General features: G+C 42.5%; 1 protein-coding gene across 1 annotated transcript; it reads left to right on the top strand.

Moving 5' to 3' along the window:
• Positions 1-10,613: 10,613 nt before the first annotated feature.
• On the top strand, positions 10,614-19,176 carry cyb561 (cytochrome b561). The gene is made up of 6 exons (XM_079233723.1): positions 10,614-10,681; positions 11,587-11,794; positions 16,424-16,522; positions 16,751-16,854; positions 17,266-17,423; positions 17,538-19,176. Exons 2-6 carry the CDS (start codon positions 11,590-11,592, stop codon positions 17,728-17,730), a joined length of 759 nt encoding a protein of 252 aa, XP_079089849.1. The 5' UTR covers positions 10,614-10,681; positions 11,587-11,589; the 3' UTR covers positions 17,731-19,176.
• The last annotated feature ends 2,083 nt before the right edge of the window (positions 19,177-21,259 follow it).

Raw genomic sequence — 21,259 nt, 5'->3', positions numbered from 1 at the left:
TATAATCTTTTCACGAGACCGTTATCCTTCTAAGCAAAAGTGCATGTTCCAAGGAACTCTGGTAGCTTTCATTCTATTGTAAAGAAATGTAAGATCTAGTTTTTTTATTGTATTTTACGTGCACATGCTAAAAGTTGTATCAATCAACATGAAAACATGTTATTAGTCAATAATCAATCCATCGCTGTGAATGCATTAATTATTACCCAAGAAAAAATTATAATAATGAATAAATTGTGTCATTGAGGCCAGTTTTAGTGGGTCGCATGTGAGACCGGGAAGTGAGCTGAAGGAAAGCTTCCTAACCAACTATGGACGTCCCATATTTCTGGTGAAAGTGAACATTTCCTTTTAGCTGGCAACTTGCAGGATTTGGGGGGACATTTTCCAAAAACCCCCACGCCAGAAAATCAAGCAAAAAACACAAAAGACAGACGTCAAGTTCCAGCTTTTGTCCTCATGCGCTGGCCACCTCGTTCGGAAGGAAGTTGCATCCGTCTTAAACCACCCCCTTGGGGTCAAAATCGTCAGTGACACTTCATGCATCCCTTAAAATAAACACACGCTACTTTGAGGTTACAACTCGGGTTGAGGGGACGATTGTCTGTCGGCGGAAAACCCCACGGCTACGAGATCTGTGTGGAAGCACTTTGCAGGTTATTCCAAGTCCAAGCGCGAAAACCATACTTTGCGCTGACCAAGAAGCCGAGTCACGATTGCAGATTGCTTTCTACAGAACCATACCTACCTACCTTTCTGGGCCCATTTTTGCATCAGCCTGATTTAATGACAACTATAGACAAACAAACCTATACAGATGAAATATCTCCAGGGCCACACATGACCTCGGGAAACCCAGGTAGGTGGCACATGTGCCAGGCGGCAGCTGATATAAAGTCTGACAGCCAAACAGACATACAGCAGGATGTGCAGTGCAAGATGTGCATTTCTAAACGTGTGTCAGTGAGGAAACAGCTCGCCATATCTCATGCTGAGCATCAAGAACTAGCAGACTTGTGCAAAACACGCAGTTTTTAAGAGGAGCAACGGACCTTATGATATAGAACCTGCCATACGGGTCCGTTGACAAGACAATGTCAAGAGTTGACAAGACAAGAGTTGACAAGACAATGACAAGAGCATGACGTAATAACGTAATACTAGCATGACGTAATAACGTAATACTAACGCTTGCTTCCAGAGGATGAGTTAAGACACTCTTGTGTGTCGTTAGCTTGTGGGTCGGACAGCACCGGTCACTGCTAGCTCCTAGTAGCCGTCCACGAACCCTCCTGTCGAGGGTCCACACACTGCCCGCTGTCTCACTTTTAACCACCTCCAGGGGCCGCAAACGCAGGCAACTGTTGCATGAAAGCAAAACAAAAATAATAATGGCGTGCCGTAAAGTGTTACCTGTCCGGTAACGTAGCTCGTTAGTTCTGTTAGGTGCCCTTTAGCTAGCCGTGAGAGTTAGCACCCACGAGAAGTGTTTGTAAGTTAGCCGCTGTGTTAACGGCAGTTGCTTCGGGAGAAGAAGAAAAAAGCACACGGGAAGAAATGTCACCTTTCTCCCTCCGTCCGTTCTTCGAAGGAATTAAAAAACCGTTTCAAACTGCCTGTCGGTATATCCCTTCGTCAACGGTCACGCACGCGCTCTCTCTCTCTCTCGCTCTCTCTTTCTCTCTCTCTCTCTCTCTCTCTCGGTACCGTGGGTGTCGGTTGGTCCTCCTGCCGGACCGCGTATCGGCGCAGAGGTCGCCTCTTCCCGGCCGTTGGTGTCTCCGACCGAGGCTCGGTGTGTAGAGCTCCTCCGCGCTTTTATTTATACATTAAAACGTGCAACTCACCGAGCAGGACGTGTCTTCACCTCCTCCATATTTACAGTCTGCCTCCCTCTCTCTCTCTCTCTCTCTCTCTTTCTCTCACCACCAACAACAACATTATTGACGTCTTCCTCCTGCCACGTGACCAGTCTGCTGGGGCTAAAAATAGCCCACATAGAAACCAATGGAGGCAGACAGACAGACAGAAAGCCTCTCAGTATAGTTTCTCATACTTCACCTTACTTTCCCTGGATCCCACTCACATTGTGCCTCACACACTGACTACTTGCTGAAGGTAAAACCATGAGGATCTCATACTGAAAGACATACTGAAACTCCATCAAATCATTTTTGTGCATTTGCTGAAACAAGTCATTTATTAATAATAAGGGATAAATATTTTAAAGCCATTAAAAATTACAATTCATGCATTTTCTTTTCACAATGTGTGGAGGCAGAAATGGCTTTCCGGACCCCTTAGATGTGACGATCGTCTGCTTTTCTCTCGGTTTTTTTATTTACATGTTTGCTCCTTTTAATGTATTTACATTTGAGTCACCGAGCCAAGCATCAGATTTGTCAGGGGAAAAATATAAATATGCGCGCAATCTGCGCCAAAAACCCAGATGGTCATTTAACAAAACTGTGTTAATCTGAGAGTATTTTCAGACTCCTCAAAGTCTCTTCTCGCCATCTGGATGGAAACAATATTCCTTAAATTGCAAGAATGTAAATGCAATATTGAGTAACATAAAAGGGAGCTTGAGTACAACCGGCCTCAGGGCTCCAGGCTTTAGTTTTTTGGGTAATTTAATACATTGTGTTGGAAATATGGGAATATGTGCCACTAACGCACAGTATCATCTGACCTGAAGGGCCTTAAGGAGCCCGCTTCACTGTCCAGTCTCTGAAAGTTGACATTCTCTGAACACTAACGTTGTTGAGTCACAAAATTAAATTTCAGGATGTTTTCAGGCGAGAAGTAAGTTATTTAAGCATCAAATCTGTGGTCGCTTCCTCAAGAATCGTCTGAGGGGGTTAGGGTTAGATAGGCCGACGGGTTGAGGTCCTGCTCGCGGGACCGTGAGCCGCGCAGCACCGGGCCGTCAGCGCTCTGCTGCCCGCCGAGAGCAGCCTGAAACTTTTTGAAATGATCCGCTGGCTCCGATGTCTCCGTAGCGATTAAACATGAGTTATAATTCGGTTTCGAGGATTTAACAAGCAATATTTATTATTTATTCACAGTCACATTAAATCAGTTTGACTGAGGGAAAGGTTAAGGTTTATAACTTAAGATTTTAATTTCACTTTTACTTTGAACTACAGCGGTGTCTTATTACTTTTGACCGAATTGTTTGCAATTATATGTGTATATATATAATAGATATTTATAAACATATAATATATACAATTATATGTGTATCTAAATAAATATTTATATAAAATACATATTTATAAACACAATATATATACAATGAGTTGTGTATATATATATATTATATTTATAAACACAATAATATATATATACACAATATATATATATATACACAATATATATATATATATATATATATATATATATATATATATATATATATATATATATATACAATGATATGTGTATGTCTGTGAAACCAGTACAAAAAAAGCAGGGTTGTCATATTTTGTTTGAATGTAAAAATACTTTACAGTGAAGAATCAGAGTAACTCATGACAACAACAGCTGAGATGGTGACGTCATCAAGTCAGCTGCTGTTCCAATTGCAGAAAGACCGTCCTGCTTTCTCCTGTCTTTGAGAGTCTGGACTCCCAAGTCCAGACTCTGAGTCCGGACTCCAAAAGTTCACAAGTCCGTACTTGTGTACTTGGGTATTGAGAAACGTCCGTAGTTTACGCTGCTAAAGGGACTTCATTCTCTACTCCTCTATATCTTTACATGGATAATAGTTGCTTGCTGCCTCTTAGTCTCATGAATCAAAGTTGAAGAGCTTCATTATTCTAGTTTTGTGCTCAAATATATTTTATAATCCAAAATCCGTCCAACCATTTATTATCAGCCGCTTATGTCTGGCAGCAGGCCGGCCCAGGCTTCCCTCTCACCCGCAACTTTTTCCAGCTCGTTCTGGGGGATCCCGAGGCGTTCCCAGGAAAGCTAGGAGATATAATCCCTCTAGCGTGTTCTGGGTCTTCCCCAGGGTCTCCTTTCAGTTCCTCCAGTGGGAGGAACCCAGGAAGCATCCGGATTAGATGCCCGAACCACCTCAGCTGACTCCTTTCGACACGAAGGAGCAGCGCCCCAAGTAAAAGCTCCCTCCTGATGTCCGAGCTCCTTACCCGATCTCTAAGGCTGAGCCCGGCCACCCTACGGAGGAAACCCGTTTTGGTATCCGAGACCTTGTTCTTTTGGTCACGGCCCAGAGGTCGTGACCATAGGTGAGGTTCGGAACATAGACCGCCCGGTAAATTGAGAGCAACACCCTCGTAGGTGTTGGTGTTTGTGTTGTTACAGTTGCACCCTTGAGGGTGTTGGATGAACAGTGTTAGCAATATGCCATAACGTTCATATAATAACACAGCATTTTACAAGTTCTGTAAATGTCTATGAGACATACTGCTGTTAAAGGACCAGTATGTAGGATTTTACCGGATCTGTCGGCAGAAATTAAATATAATATTCATAACCATGTTCTCATTAATGTATAATCAACTGAAACCAACAATCATTGTGTTTCGGTTTGCTTCCAATGAGCCTTTCACATCTAGGGAGTCCTCTCTTGACGGGGTCCGCCATGTTTCACTGTCGTGTGTCTACTGTAGCCCAGAACAGACAAACCAACCATTGGCTCTGCTGAGGGCCTTTTGATATTTTGTGTTACCTGAAGGCCACCCTAGTTCTCAGACAGGTTTGGAAAGGTGGGAGTGGACAGAGGGGTATTCAGTTGGCTCCAATAAGCACCCTCAACACTGGATGCCACTGATTTCAACACACTGCTCCTTGAACAGAAAGAAGTGGAGGGTCATGTTGAATGCAGGATTTCCAGAAATGTATGTAAGAGAGTATTTGAATGTCTGACAATTGGGTCCACTTTGGTAATGGACCAAGTAGATTGACATGGCTTTTTGCACAGACATTTGGTCATTCCACCTTAATGACTTTGGTGATCCTCAGATGTTTTTCTTCTGACACTACAAGGTTGACATTTGTGTTTTTCAGGGAAATATCTCAACAACAAACTTGGGTTGTCTTGCCAGACGGACATTCTTGTTCTCCACAGGATGAACCATAATGACATTGGTGATCCTCTGACTCTTGCCATTAGTCTTTTTTAATGAAATATCTCAACAACCATTGGTTAGACAACCATAGGTACAGACGTGTATGTTCCCCTCAGGATGAATCGCAATTACTTTGCCAATCAACTGACTTTTCACCTCCAGCACCACCATCAGGTCAGAATCTCAGTTTCCTAGCATGTTAGCTCCTTGACGTTAGCATTTGGCCCAAGTACAGCCTCACATAGCTACTAGCATGGCTGTAGCTGACTCTTAGTCGTGTTTTACTGGACACTTTTAGCATTTTGGACACTCAGATGCCCCTGAATCTGAGCACACTGTATCATCTTTAGCAACTGTGTTGACAACAATTCACTGAGAGAGTTGAAAAGGTGCAAACTGAGCACCCAACAGTCTATGCTAAGTAATACAAATGCTAATTACAGCAACATTGTATAAGTCCATTGCATAACAGAACTGTGGTACATTTGGAAATAAGCCTGCGATGTTTCTCAAGTCAGATATATGTGGAATCATGATCCATACAAATTAACTGTCAGAATTAACAGTGACAAGGATTAAGGTGGGGAAAAGATAAAAATCTCTCTTTCATTTATCGTTGTTTACAATTTAAGGAGAGGAGAAGAGCTATAAATAACTCTTAGAACAATGCGACTGCGGAGGAGGTGGAAGGAATAGAAAAGATGGAGATTGGGAAAATGAGGGAGGAGAGAAGGTAAGAGAATGTGACAGAGAAGGGGGTTTAGTGGAAAGATGGAGAGAAGCAGTGATAGAGATGGAGGGAGGGAGGGAGAGAAGGGTGGGGAAAGAGGAAACGGGAGGATAGGGAATCAGAAAAAGAGAGGGGAAATATTCTGCATGAAGAGAGCAAGAGAACAAGGTAGAAACGATGGAGAGAGAGCTGGAGGTGGAATGAGAGCGAGAGTGAGAGACAGAAATAGAGAGAAAGAAAGAGCTATTCTGGTAATGATGTTGTTGCCATGGAGATGCTGTGCTCAGTCAGACCACTCCACAGGTGCCCCGTGGGTATTTTTAAAAGCGTGTCACTGATTGGCGGAGGCCTTTTGAAATGCAGCACTATTGATTGGTTGACATAGGTGAAGGTCAAAGGTCATCCCGTTGCATCCCATGACCCTCATCTCCTCCCTTCCTCTCTACTTCCTCCTTCCATTGCTCCTCAGTCTCTGAATAGTCATGAAATCAATTCACATAAAGCTATAAAAAGAAATGCCACCAAATGCCAAACACATGTCCTGAACATTGTGTTCCTGGAGAAAAGGCGACACCGTTTGGAATCTCTGGGAAGAGAGATCCAAAAAAGCACACCTGCAGTTGCCGCTGTTTGCCATAGGCGGCGCCGAGGAGAGCTTAAACAGAGATCTTCTCGATTGTAACTTTAAAAAACGGTAAAACCGTATACCCCAGCTCGTTCGCTCCGCTCGGCTTCTGCCAATCGGCTTGGAGCTAAACGCTCAACAAAGTCCCGACTGTTTGCTGTCCTGGCTCCTCGATGGTGGAGTGAGCTCCCCTTTGGCATCAGGGCAGCAGAACGTCTCTACATCTTCCACCGCAAACTAAAAACACATCTTTTTCGACCATACCTTGAATGAGATAAGTCATACGAGACATACGGGAGTACAGAACTGGTTTACAGTTGACATCCTCTTCAGTAATGATGCCACCTTATTTCATAGTTGTGATGTGCTACTAAAACCTACATATACCAACGAATGACGTCCAACAACAAATGCTGTTGCTCACGATAGGCGTGACCACCCACAGTCCAGATTAATTACACCTTCATCGATTAATTCTGAATAATGAGGAGAAATGATGCCTGTACTTTGGAAAATTGGCTCCCCCGAAAAAAGTTTCAAAAACACACCGCACTCTATCGACCCCAAAAACCAAACAACCAAACAGCTGACGTGAGCGGGTAGCAGGGGAACAAAATGGAAATTCACATGAAAATTTAAAAAAAATTACACTGTTTTGATTTCATCCAAGCAGACGTGAAAGTGTCCTAAAACCTGCATTCTCTCTCCTGACCACCAGGGGGCGACTTCTCTGGTTGTATAGAAGTCTATATAAATGACTCCACTTCTTTCTTGATTTATTCCCTCAGTAAACATTGTAAACATGAGTTTATGTCCCAATCTTTAGTTTCAAGTCTTCTTCAATACAGCATGATGTTCGTTTAGTAAATTATGGTAATTTAGAGTCAAACAGATCATAAAGCAGGGATGCTTTAGGGCGGGGCTACAAGGTGATTGACTGACACAATATGCTCCACCGCATTCCCAATATTGCAACCTCCGTCTATCGCTTGCAAAGAAATCCCAACATGGCGACGTTTGTAATCCAAGATGGCGACGGCAAATTGCCGAAATCAAGGCTTTAGAACACCATGATGACGACGTCCACTTCTTATACACTGTCTGTGGTTCAATGCTAGAGGCAGTGTTTCTTTAATTGTGACCTCATCCTGCACCAGTGGGTGGGAAATAAATATCAGAGTAACAAAGAAAGTCACAAGTTCAAAACCCACACAGGTAGAAATGTGTCCAGTCATAGTCAGACACTTCATTGTTAAAAATGCTCTTTTGGAGTCATTAAGACAATGAAGAGAGAGAGAGAGAGAGAGAGAGAGAGAGAGAGAGAGAGAGAGAGAGAGAGAGAGAATGGAGGTGAATGAATAACGTGTCAATATGTAGCACACACACACAGACACACACACAGACACACACACACACACAGCAAAAGGAGCAGTGGTGAGTCAGCCTCCTGCCGTGAGTCACAGGAGGAATCAGAAATGTCAGACAGAAAAAGAGTGCACACACACACACACACACACACACACACACACACACACACACACACACACACACACAAACATGCACGCACACAGCCACAAGTTTCTGACAATAATGCAGATAACCTTGACAACTGTCTCCTTCTACCTCTGGAGTTACAGTACGAATGGAAGGTTTGAAACACACACACACACACACACACACACACACACACACACACACTCACACACACACACAGAGCTCCCCGTCCTCCCACCTTATCAACTCTGAAAACACAAATTTTCCCAAGCGCGCTTCCTCTGACAGGCGCTCAGGAATCCCACGGCCCCAAACGTCACACGCTTTACCTGCGCAGGCTCGGCATGAGCGTCTGATGCTTTCTCCATCCTCCGACGTTGACCCTCGTGTTCCCCGACGGGTCCTCGGACCGCAGGTTGAACACCGCTGATCCCACGCTGCTGCTGCTGCTGCACCGACTGGCTGCGTTCACTCTGTCCAGCACCACAGCGCCCCCAAGAGGAGAGGGAGGGAGGCTGCTGGGAGGCTGTCATCACTCGGTTACCTCAACTGCACTCAGAGAGCAAGTTAAAGCCACAAAAACATATTCCATATCAAAACTTTACTCATATTTATGTTGACTGTTTTTCTTTATGGTGTGGGAGGATCTGAAATGCAAGCATACATTATAATTTAATATTTAGCATTTTATCAATGTGCATTGTGAACAGTATGTTGTCATGCTATATTTGAGCTATATCCATGGCTAGTGCATCAGATTTCATGTACTGAGAGGTGTTTATAGTCTCTGTCAAGTAAATGTTTCGACTTCACTATTTAGAAGGAAATAGCACTGTTTACGAACTTTAAATCAACATAGCTTTCAAAATGTATCATGCATCAACAATTATTATTAATCATTGTAGTGGCCATTGGTCTTATAAATCAAAGAAAATAACCATAAATCAAACCATGTGGATTACGAAGCTAAAAGAATGCTTTGTCCATGCAGGATTCTGTTTTTCTGATCATTTATTGTAACTAAATAAAACAAACAAACAAACAAAAGAACAATGGAGCTCCTCATGCTGCCTCACCTGTGCTGGTAAAACAACTATAGGCCTACCCAGGTAAATAATATAATAATATATAAACCCCAGGTGCCCACAGCATTAGCCAATTAATAAACTGGGTAAAGTAAACCTAGACAGCAACTACAAATAATTAAACTAAACTAAAAAATATCAAAGGAAAAAATATCCTAAGACATACAAAAATCTAACCTAAATCAGCAAACAACTAGAACAATTTAACTATAACTATAATAATAATAATAATAATAATTATTATTATTTTAATTTTTAACACGTTTTCTTTCAAAAGAATCTCAGAGTGCCTCAAAGCCAATATATAGTAAAACAAATAAAAAACAGCCGGTCCTGCCTGCTGCGATGGATCGTGGCTGTCTGGAGCCTCCTGTCTCCTACCTCCTGCCTCCTACCTCCTACCATGGCAGCCCTGCTGATGCCCCTCCTCTCTACCTCCTTCTGCTTCATGGATCGTGGTTATCTGGATCGTGGTCCATGCCTACTACTCATTATATGAATCATTTCACATTCATGTAATGTGCTGTAACTCTGTTACGTTGTTCATTCTGGTCACATGACATCTATTGCTTCTGTCCATCCTGATAGAAGGATCCTCCTCTGTTGCTCTCTGAAGGTTTCTTCCTTTTTCCCCGTTAACGTTTTTTTTTCTATTTTTTGGGGAGTTTTTCCTGATCCGATGTGAGGTCCCGGGACAGGATGTTATGTGTAAAGCCCTCTGATGCAAATTTGTAATTTGTGATTTGGGGCTATATAAAATAAACTGAATTGAATTTAACCTTTAGGATGGACTTGTAGGGCCTTTTATGCACACATGTTTCGGTATATTTGTTTAGAAATTTATATTTTCGAAGATTTCTTTTTCTTTTTCTCAATTATTTCTCAATATTTTTGTTTTAAAATCATTCAACAAACATAAAAAAAGAGCAGTTTGCAGGTCCTGTCTCGGTGGTCTCCGTCACAGTGGGAGCTGTGTGGAGAGGCACTGTGTTGGGAACATCCAGCTCGTCCTCCTCTGATGAGCCACGACTCAGTGACAGACTCCCACCGTCCTCTTCCTCCTCTTCCTCCCCCACTCCCCTCTCCCATCCAGTGTTGTCAAGGCAACACACCCTTTACACTAGAGCTGTTAGTCATCAATCCCCCCTCCCTCCCTCTCTCTCTCCATCTCTCTCTCTCTCTCTCTCTCTCTCTGTCCATGTTCTTGTGACGTTTCATTACGAACTCAAGGGCCCCGGTTCATTATTACATTTATTTATAGTTTCTTTATAATAAATACATATTTGTGTACATGTACATATTATTTGTACATACAGTTTATGAATTGAGTTTCAATGCAAGGAAGCCATTGTTTATATGAAGGTATAGCAACCCAAATAAGGCTACAATAACAAAATAACAAATAACAAAATGTAATAATATATATATAATGATAATAATAATAGTAGCGGGCGGTATAACACTGCACTTTGTTATTTCCTACTTCGTCCAGCTCACATGGGTTGGGCTTGTTTAGGAGCTTCATCCAAAACACACACACACGCACGCGCGCGGACACACGCACAGCCAGCACGGTGACAGGGAGAAGGAAGGCGGATCGGAGGCTTGACAGTCCGGACTTCCTCAGCAGAGCAGAGTCCACAGCACAGTAAGTAAACAACAACGTCTCATTGCTGCTCATTTACCACATTTTATTTTGGAACGGAACGAGTTAAACGGCAGTTTAAGAGTCCAATTACAGACGCGGTAACAGGTAGCAGGTGACGGAGCAAACGAGACGGTGGCCCGTAAGGTCAGTTGTTACTGTGATGTCCGTTAACGTGTGTGGCGGCTGGGCAGCACTTAAGTGCTGAGCGACTCTGCTCGGGTCACAGTGAGGACTTTCTGCGGGTGTCCGTGCGGGTTCGGTCCCTTTTCTGCGCGCGTCCTCGCGTAACTCCCGTCGGAGGTGCGACACTTCCGGCCGCGTTATCTCGATGTCGCTCTTGCGTCGTTTGGACTCTTCGGCTGCTGGCAAACGAGATAAAAGCACAGGAGTCTTATTTTGAAGGGTCTCTGCGCGGTGTATTCAGCTGGTAATGACGTAGCTTAATTTCTTACATCGTCGTTCTTTTATGTCCTTTTATGATCTATTACAAAGTTCTTTTGTTCCCTTGTTTTTGTTTGTTTGTTTTTGTTGTATTCATTGCCTTTATGGTATGGTCCTTTTTGTTTACCGGTATTTAAGTTATGTCTATGCTTTGCTTCTCTGTAGAGCACTTTGTAAACTTTCTTTTTAAAGGTGCTTTAAATAAAGTTATTGTGAATTTATTATTAGAATTGGGATAATTATTTTCTGTCGTAAATAGCTGTGGGCCTGATTGTTTTGTTCTGTAATGTTACTCGTGACAGCCAGTTACTCAAGTAAGTTATTCTTGGTAGACTTTGCTACTTGGCTACATATTCATACTCCACTGCAACATTAATAGTGTGTGATATTAAATAAATACATTGTAAATTATTCTATTTTTTTCCAAAAAAAGATACTCAATAACCTTCCTGCTACTCTTTCAGATCATGGCTGATCCGGCGCCGCGTGCTGCTCGCTCCGTGTTCCCGTGGCTGGTGGGCGCCTCGCAGGCGGTGGGTCTGGCGGCGGTGGTGCTCACCGGCGTGTGGATGGGTCACTACCGCGGCGGCTTCGCCTGGGACGGCTCAGCGCGGGAGTTCAACCTGCACCCTCTGTGCATGGTCCTGGGGCTGGTCTTCCTGCAGGGCGACGGTGAGGCGGGTGCCGACCTGGCGACGAACATGTAGAGTTGTGCAAGGTTACCTAGGTCGAGAGGATCATGATTTTGATTCCTGTTATTCCCCCCCCCCCATGCTTCTATTCAGTTTCCTCATCTCATCATTTATTTCATTACAAGGCTGATCACTTTTCAATGTAGTTCGGAGCGAGCAAGAAGCCAATGCAGACGTGCCATACACTTGCATTCTCTCTACTGACCAGCAGGGGGCGACTCCTCTAGAGGCGAAAATAAGTCAGATCGTATAGAACAGCGGTCTCCAACCTTTTTTTGCGCCACGGACCGGTTTCGTGTACGACAATATTTTCACGGACCGGCCTTCACGATGTGGCCGATAAATATGACGTAATAAAATGATACGACTGACATAAAAACAAATATAAAGTGCAAAAAAAAACAACTCACCATTACGGCCAAATTAGCGGGAGCCCTGAGGTGGTTTTTCTGCTACGAGCCGGTCCCATCTCGAGGTGATGGGAGACAATGACACCTGACGTGTGATCTTTATGTTCTGTCTACTCCGTCACTTTAAACCCTGCTTCACAAAGACAGGATGTTGGAAATGGAAGCAGGGTTTTCAGAGCTTTATTAGCGATCTCAGGATATTCTGCCTAGATTTTAATCCAGAACAACGGCAGAGTTGTTGTCTGAAACGTACTTTTAAGGCCACCGTCGATCACTAGATTGTGGGTTTCATTCTTGGGGTAACGTATCACATTCAGACGCACGGGCGGATGTATGCGGTTATTTTTCAAAATAAAACATCTTTCCGACCTTGATAATCAATCAACAAGGGATACCGGTCCGTGGTTTGCTGATATAGAAGTCTATGAGAAAATAACTCTCCTTCTCGCTTGATGTATTACCTCAGTATACATTGTTAACATGAGTTTATGGTCTTTAGACAATTTGCCACGCCCCAAGCCCTGGGAACCAACTAAGACACCGGCGGCTCCAAAAGTGAGTCGATCCCAAATGACGACAGAGAGACTCCGTCCATATGTCATCCAGTCTTTGGTGGCTACACAAGAGGCTGAAAGCAATTCTGTCGTTACACTCTTGTTTTCCCTCGTTCATTTTGTACGGGGACGCACGTGAATCAGCTATCAAAGCACCGCCGGGTAAGCAGGTAATGCAGGAAGGACACCAGGGAGGACTAGCCCGGCTGGTCTTACATCAGTTTGTAGCCATGGTTACGCCACGTAATTGTCGGATGATTTTCCGTAAAATTGAGTGTAACGGGAAGCAGAGGTCAGCTTCACGTGGACGCTCTAGTCGCTCTGTTAGTGTGTGTGTGTGTGTGTGTGTCCTCGCCTCGAGCGCCGTGCTGCTGACCTGTTGCATTATGCTAACGCTGCACAGACATCCATCAGTCCCCACCCAGCAAGTTTGATTTAAACAGAAGCCGAAAGGGTTTTAGTCATTGAACATGCCAGTTTAGTGTGTGTGTGTGTGTGTGTGTGTGTGTGTGTGTGTGTGTGTGTGTGTGTGTGTGTGTGTGTGTGTGTGTGTGTGTTTTGAATGTATCCAGTGAAGCTTTGACAGAGTGGCCCATCCGGGGAATGGAACCGGCAGACCCAGGAAGAGCCAGTCAGCAAACTGAGCAGCCTCTTCTTCAGCTTCAGAGCTGAATGGGTCCAGAGGAGCATGTATGCTAATGTATGCTAACTTTAAGAAAATACACCACAAACTAGAGGTCCCAGTTTCAATGGTTATTCGCGTGGTTATTTTTTTAAACTTTAACAATACATTCTCCTCTGTGGATTTAGAAAATCCCACCCTCCCATCCCACAGACGGAGAAAACAGGAAGTATAGCTGTTGTGAGTAGTGAACACCGGCGCGGTTAGCTAGCCAGCTACAGTAGTTCTCCAACTAGCCCCCTGCGTCACCGAGCCTAGAGCCAAATCATTCACCAGCATGACTGGAGGAAATTAACGGTGCCACTTCCTAGTGTGACCAGGCATTTTAAAATCATTTATCGGCTATACTTCTGTGCTTTAACAATTAGCCTGTGGTGTCTGGCCCCCTCTCAATTTCTTTCTCTTTGAGAACTCGGACCATGCGGGAGTATTTCACCCAATAGCAAGCAAAAACCAAAAATGTATTTTCCAAACTATAACTCAGCTAAATTATGATCTGTCTCATAATATACAAGTCCCCGGTGATGTCTGCAGTCCAGGAAATGGAGACAAAGCGAGATGTCGCTGTCTTTTCCTGCTCTCTGCTTTGTGCCTGCAGGCTTTGGGTACTTTTGCTAATGACAGTAACCAGATTAGTTCAACTGGTTCACAGCTGTTGCAGAGCAAAATTACATTAGTGCGATAAAAGCAAAAAGGTCAGCTGGACATTAGACGGGAAACAAGGCGGGTTATGGAAAGTACCCTGGGGGGCACCTAGCACACAGACATACACCTCAGAGCTGATTCCCTTTGATTAAGCCTGTGTTTGTTGTTGCCTCAGGCCACTTCCATGCTAATGTGTGTACATGTGACAGTATATGTATACACATACTTCTTAAAATATAGAACGCTGCAGGGGTGAGTCTTAGCATTTAGCATCTTCAGGTTCCATCGTCTCAAAGTCAATAGATTTTATAAACAGGTTTTTAGTTAGATGCCTGATGTCTGTGGTTTACACAAGCCAAAGAGATTTCAACGTTTTGGCCTAAAACATACATTTCAACACACAATTTTGAAGCTTTTAGTCGGTTTAAAAAAAGGTGGTTGCTAACAAGTGGTTTGTGGTCAATCTGACAGAAAAAGTTTGTAATATGTAAAAAAATAAATAGAACCGAGCTAACAAGCTTTCTTGCTAACAGTTAGTAAGCTTGTTAGCTTTGAGAAGGATTATTTCTCATTTGGAGGAAGTTATGTACATTCCTGAACACAAAGTGGGCAGAGAAGATGGAAAGATGCTCGACGAGCTGTTAGCATGGTTAGCGGTTAGCTTGGCAGATAAATTAAGAAAGCAAGCAAGCTGAAGAGATTTTAACATTTTGTTCTGAGACATAAACTACAACAGTAGATACCTCTTACGTGAACTTGAAAAGGTGATCGCAACAAGTGGTTTGTGGTCAATCTGACAGAAAATGTTTGTAATATGTAAAAATAAAATATAGAACGGAGCTAACGAGCTTTCTTGCTAACAGTTAGCCAGCTTGTTAGCTTTGAGATGGTTTATTTCTCATTTGGTACATTACTGAAAACAAAGCGGACAGAGAAGATGGAAAGAGGCTCGATGAGCTGTTAGCTTGGTTAGCAGTTAGCTTGCCAGATAAATTAAGCAAGCAAGCTGAAGAGATTTGAACGTTTTGTTCTGAGACGTAAACTACAACAGTAGATACCTCTTACGTGAAAAAGCAGTTGCTAACAGGTGGCTAAACGTCACCACTCCGACTAGTCTGCCTTCACAGCCTAACAGTCGAACGTTAGCGTTTCACTTCTGCAGATTGCATTCACAATTATGCAAAATCAAATAAGTGATGTTCATTTGTGAAGATTATCTTGCTGAACAAAACCTTAGAATCATGAACATTTGTTTGCCGCAGGTTATTTTCTGCATTGGCTTTTTGACGAGGGAACCATTGTGATGCTAACTTCCTGGGTTAGCCTTCACAATTATGTCACGCCTGCAGCCCTCTGTATTTTAACAGCTGAATCATGACGAGGGGACACATTCTTTTTAAAAAGCCTCATGTATATTATTGTCATGTGATAATTTTTTGGGAATCTGATACACTGCAGTCTTCGTGCTTGCTCTGAAATGAATGACTTGCACTGAACACTGCTTGAAGCTGCTTAGTAGCTTAAAGAGAGGATTTCAAAAAGAGCACAATTAGTGATTGTGTTCAGTTTAACCTTTTGCTCCAATTAAAGAAAACAGCTCAAGAGGCTCAGTTTCTGCACACAATGCATGCATGTCTCTGTCGGACTATTGGCACACCTTTACACCTTCTGTATGTGCTGTAATCAAATAATGTTCTGATATGTTCATGTCTCACTCATTGTTATTGTGCATATCTTGCATATTTATGATATATATTAATATATAGTGTTTCTGCCAACCTTCACATTCCCCATTTCCATTTAAAGAAGTTATTCGCACAATATTTCAATTTCTGTTGCTCTTTGTATTTTTGATTATTGTATTTCTTTTGGCATTTTGAGTTTTTTAGTCTCGTACATAACTCATTTTAAGCTATTTACTCAATATGTCGTTAAACAATTGTTTCCAAGATTGTTTAAATGGTCTCCAATATTAGTGCATTAATAAATAAATAAATGACTCTTTTTGCATTCCCCATATCATTTTGAATTAATAAATGTATCTTTTGTCTATTATCATCTGTATTACTACAGTTTCTGACATGCATTCTTATCTTAAAAAAAAAAATCTATTATTGATATGGTAATTGTCTTCGGTGTTTTGGTTCCCCTCTTTAACTCGCGAAGGACCGCGACTGAAACGCTGCGTCTCTAACGAAAGCAGCAAGACACAGTTTTCTGAAGAGAAAGTTCACTGAATTATTGGTATATTCTCCTTCTCCCCTCTCTCTTTCTTCCTCTCTCTCTTTTTCCCTCTCTCTCTTTCTCCCTCTCTCCAGCCATCCTAGTTTACAGAGTATTTCGAAATGAGGCCAAGAGGAATGTTAAGATGCTTCACGGCATCATTCACCTGCTGGCCCTCGTCATCAGCATCATAGGTGAGTGAGTGAGAGTGAGTGTTTATTTTTCCGTTGTGTTATTAGGTTGATCCAACCTTGCAAAGTGAAGCGATGTGGTTCCTTGACAAAAAAAAGAAGTATTTTTTTCTTGTAAATTTGTGACTTTATAATCTTTCTCGGAATATCTCGTGTACGTCTGTGAGAGAGAGAGATCCTGAGAGAGAAAAAGTTCCCTTAACCATTGTTTCTCTCCGTCTGTGTGTGTAGGTTTTGTAGCTGTGTTTGACTTCCACAGAGCAGCAAAGATCCCAGACATGTACTCTCTCCACAGCTGGTGCGGCATGGCTACCTTAGTCTTTTTCTGCGTACAGGTACACACACACACACACACACACACACACACACACACACACACACACACACACACACACACACACACACACACACACACACACACACACATACACACACGTTATAATACAGATAACACAAGTTAACACAGATAACACAAGTTTCACTTTATAAAGGCTTACATTGACTTGCATTCATTTCCTGGAGACTTTCCCTAACCCTAACGGCTACTTGCCTTAACCTAACACTTACCCTAACCGTAAACCAAGCCTTGACCCTAAAATATAATGCTTTATATTATTGTGACGAGCCCCTGAATGTTGTTGTGTCAATAGGTCCCCACAACATGAGTACTACGAACCCACAAACACACACACACAAAGTGTAATATGGATTAAAACAGTACCAACTCACTTCCCTCCCCCCCTCAGTGGGTGATGGGTCTGATGTTCTTCCTGTTTCCTGTTGCGTCGTCATGGTTACGAGCCATGTACCTCCCCATCCATGGGTTCTGCGGTCTGGTGCTGCTGGTGATGGCCATCGGGAGCAGCCTGCTCGGCATCACAGAGAAACTCCTCTTCAGCATCATGTGTGTATCTGCCTGTGTCTTCAGCCACCTAAAACTACTTGTTTAAGCATTCTGTCTCTGAGGATTCTACCAGCACACCGATACAACTCTCACCACCTCTCTCTGTGCACCCAGGCCAACCTACTCCCTGTTCACCCCAGAGGGGGTGCTGGCCAACGTCTTGGGGATCCTGCTGCTGAGCTTCGGGGTGCTGCTGGGATACCTGGTCACCAGGGAGGAGTACCGGCGTCCGCCGAACCCGGAGGAGGAGTCTCTGTCCGTCCACTTCAAGACCCTGACCGAGGGGGAGTCGCCCGCCACACCGTGACCTCGGGGTGACCTCAGGGTGACCTCAGGGTGACTGCTTGACACCTCACCCTCCTTAATACAGTGTGCTGCCAACAGACTGTACTAGTGTTACAAGTCTCTGTTATTAGCTAGTTACGGAAAAGAGCGTTTCCAAAAGTGTAGGTTTGATTCAGTGAAGTCAGTAAAATCATAGACGCCCTTTAAAGACCAATCTGACCTCAGATGGCTGAACAGATCAGTCGACTTTCACCCAAAATGATTGGTTCAAACTTGATTTTTAAAATTTCAGAATGAATAGAAGACTATAAATGTAAAGGCGCAATGGAGTAAAAGGAAAATAGCATGGCAACCAATCAGATTTAATATATGATAATTTTATAGAGAAATAGCAAGGGGTCTGGCGCCTCCCCACTTCTTAGGTTCCCTCAATCGGGAACCTAAGCAGCCCAAACAAACCAATCACAGTTCTTCGTTGTCTCCACATTGTGGTGCTAAAATGTATGGAGGCAAACTACAGCTGCCATGCAGAAGTATGAATAAATGCAGCTCAGAAGCCGTTTGCCCTGGAGTTCCTGTATTTCTCCTCCTGTATCTTTGGTAGCATCTCTTCTGTGGACTGAATGTTTTCGTGTTTAAGTATTTTAAAGAAACCCTGGGAGGCAAATGAGACATTTTTTTTGTGTGCAAGGATAATCTTTATGTAGTGGTGCATATCAGCCTCTTGTGGCCAAAGCAAGTATTACAAGACAAAACAATATATATTTTTCACCTGTTTCACAAGAAAAAGTTCAACTTATTTTGTTCACCTGTTCTTAAGCCATAACACTGGCTTAGAAAATGGATCACCAGATTGTATTGGATTTGTCAAACTGATGCCAAACCTTGTCTTTAAACTACACATTCCAATTTGTAACCACTCGCATTTGGCATTTTGAAGTCACTGAGCATAAAATGTTAGTAAAACAAGTTTTTTGGAAAATCATTTAGATCCCTCTACTTTTGTCGGTCACAACACTATTTCTTGCACATAAAATCTGTCCTCATTTGATTTTTTCCCCACGGTATCTATATCCGTCCTAGATGCACGTGAAGTCAATACAGTTTGCCCAAAACGTAAAATATATTCCATCTGTCCATTTTAAATGGACTGCCATGTTAACAATATCTGTACAATGTGTTTTCAATTATATGTGATAAAAGTTTGGTTACTTGATGCACTTTGACCAAAGGACGTTAAATTCCTATCTTTGAATGTGTTTATCCAAAATTAAATATATGTGGCTAGTTTTTCTTTTTCTTTTGGCCTGAGTTCAGGACTCCGCACTAGTACCTAATACAAAGCTCTAACTGAACATTGCTGAATGGTGTCTGTCTAATGTACCTTTTAATCGTGTCATCTTTAAAAAGGGAAGTCTTAATGTAATTGTGACAACCTGAAGGAAATAAATGTGTGTAGCGGCTTCAAGTTTTTTGGTCCAGTTGTGTTTTTCACCTGACTTAAACTTCTGATATAATCAAATTAGCTCTCTTCAACCAGCTGTAACATTATAAGAATAGTTTGACAATGTTGAAAAATGTGCTCTCCTGCTGAGAGAGAAGATCGATGTTATTCTTTAATATCTGTCTGTTAAATATGAAGCTAGAGCCAGCGGTGGTTTAGCTTAGCTTAGGCACCCCATTCTTAACAGGCTGATTGCTTTGGCTGTTTGGATCACGTTAGTCCAAGTTTATTAATATTGAACGTGTCTCGTGTCCAAATTGCATCAACTATGTCCCACACTATGCCGCCAAGTGTGACATAGTTCAGAAATCAAAGTGTAAAAAAAACAAGTTGGCGAGTTATGTGCAGGACCATTTCTCATTAATTCATGATTGTAATATATACCAATATTGCAATTTACTAAAGATACTCTATTACAAATCACAACGCACTTCAGGCTCTATTTGACTCTAAATGACCATAATTTACTAAATGAACATCATGCTGTATTGAAGACTTGACACTAGAGATTGAGACATAAACTCATGTTTACAATGTTTACTGAGGGAATAAATCAAGAGAGAAGTAGAGTCATTTATATAGACTTCTATACAACCAGAGGAGTCACCCCCTGCTGGCCAGTAGAGAGAATGCAAGTTTTAAGACACTTCAGCATTGGCTTCACTCGGCATAATCGGAGGTTGCCATCTGGGTGAAACCCACGTAAATTTGGCGCCTCTTATGTGGACGTCCAATAAGTGTTGGTGGTAATCCATTCAAGTCTTGGAATCCCCAGTGCGTGATATATTCACCCAGAAAGCGGAGTTTGCAACAGCAAAATCTGTTCTTGCTGCAACCAGCACCGTCATTTTACGTGACAGTGACACAAACACTTAAACAGTTTATTTCACAGTCCCCAAATGGCAGATGAATAAATACGCTGCATTTCCAATTAGTGCATGACGCAAAAGATGATGTATCCTTGCTAGAAGTCCCCAGAGAAAGGAAGAGATAGAGACTTACACATCTGTCTTTCATTCAGTTTTATTCCTCTTTGCAATGTTCACATGAGCTGACACATGAGCTTGTTTTAAATGTTTAAAAATGATGTTCTTGTTGTAACCGTCCTGGGTTTTGAATATTAACTTATTTTACACACAGTGAAAACAAAGCCCCCAGTAAACCAACTTACCAGGGAACACACAATGTTCCCAGTGTAAAGCTCGATTACTGCTCGATCATCTGTGGCGTTTAAAAGCTCGGGGCTCGGGTCCCATAGGCAGGTTGAGGGTTACATTCCACACGTACAGTACAACACATTGTTTTATTGTGAGACAACACAGCTGCCATTGGGCAAATCAAGGGTTTAAAGCCACACTGATGCACTATAAGGAGCCGTTTCCACGCTTTATCACTTATAAGATTTTAAACTATTCATTTTTTTTTTTTATAACATTCAATTTCATCTCTCTAACTGGCCAGAATTAAATGCCACAACCAGCAGTTTCCAAATCTTCCAAAAAAAAAAAATACAGACATTCGTGTGCATAAAATACATTGAAAAAATTAAAGCTTAGTCCCACTTTCTGAATTCCCTTCTTCAGCAAACCCCCTCTAACTGGCTCCTGTAAATTGTTAGCTAAACCCCTCCCCTTGTTACGGACTGTCGCTACGCCCGTCATCTTTCCATTCTCAAAGCTAATAACCACATGAATATGTTTTGTAATTTTTTTTTAAAGGATTGGTCATTGATTGCAGACAGAGGTAGATAAATACAATTTTCTTTTTTCTATCCGACAACCGTTGCTTTTGCCATCTGAAATGAGAACCTTCGTTAGCTGCAGCCAGCTAAAGGCCCTTTAAGACACAGCAGGATTTGGGCTGCGTTCGCCAGTGGCGGTCAACTCATATATGACTACGTGTTTGGGGAAGTTGCAAAGGACGGAGCATTACACATTTACAATTAGTCTTATTTTGTTATTGCCAGCAATGCTAAGAAGCATGTGCTCGCGCTAGCTTTGCTAGCACACCTGATATGCCTACTTAGTTGGAAATAGGTTTCCAAGAC

This window comes from Taurulus bubalis (assembly GCF_910589615.1).
Source record: "Taurulus bubalis genome assembly, chromosome: 17".
Lineage (NCBI taxonomy): Eukaryota > Metazoa > Chordata > Actinopteri > Perciformes > Cottidae > Taurulus > Taurulus bubalis.
The sequence above is the reverse complement of the archived record's forward strand: the minus strand, read 5'-3'. Positions and strand labels throughout refer to the sequence as shown.

Coding starts and splice junctions, on each gene's coding strand:
- cyb561 (XM_079233723.1), top strand. CDS start 11,590: ATGGCTGATCCGGCGCCGCGTGCTGCTCGCTCCGTGTTCCCGTGGCTG. Junction 11,795..16,423: donor GGTCTTCCTGCAGGGCGACG/GTGAGGCGGGTG, acceptor CCCTCTCTCCAG/CCATCCTAGTTTACAGAGTA. Junction 17,424..17,537: donor AAACTCCTCTTCAGCATCAT/GTGTGTATCTGC, acceptor CTGTGCACCCAG/GCCAACCTACTCCCTGTTCA.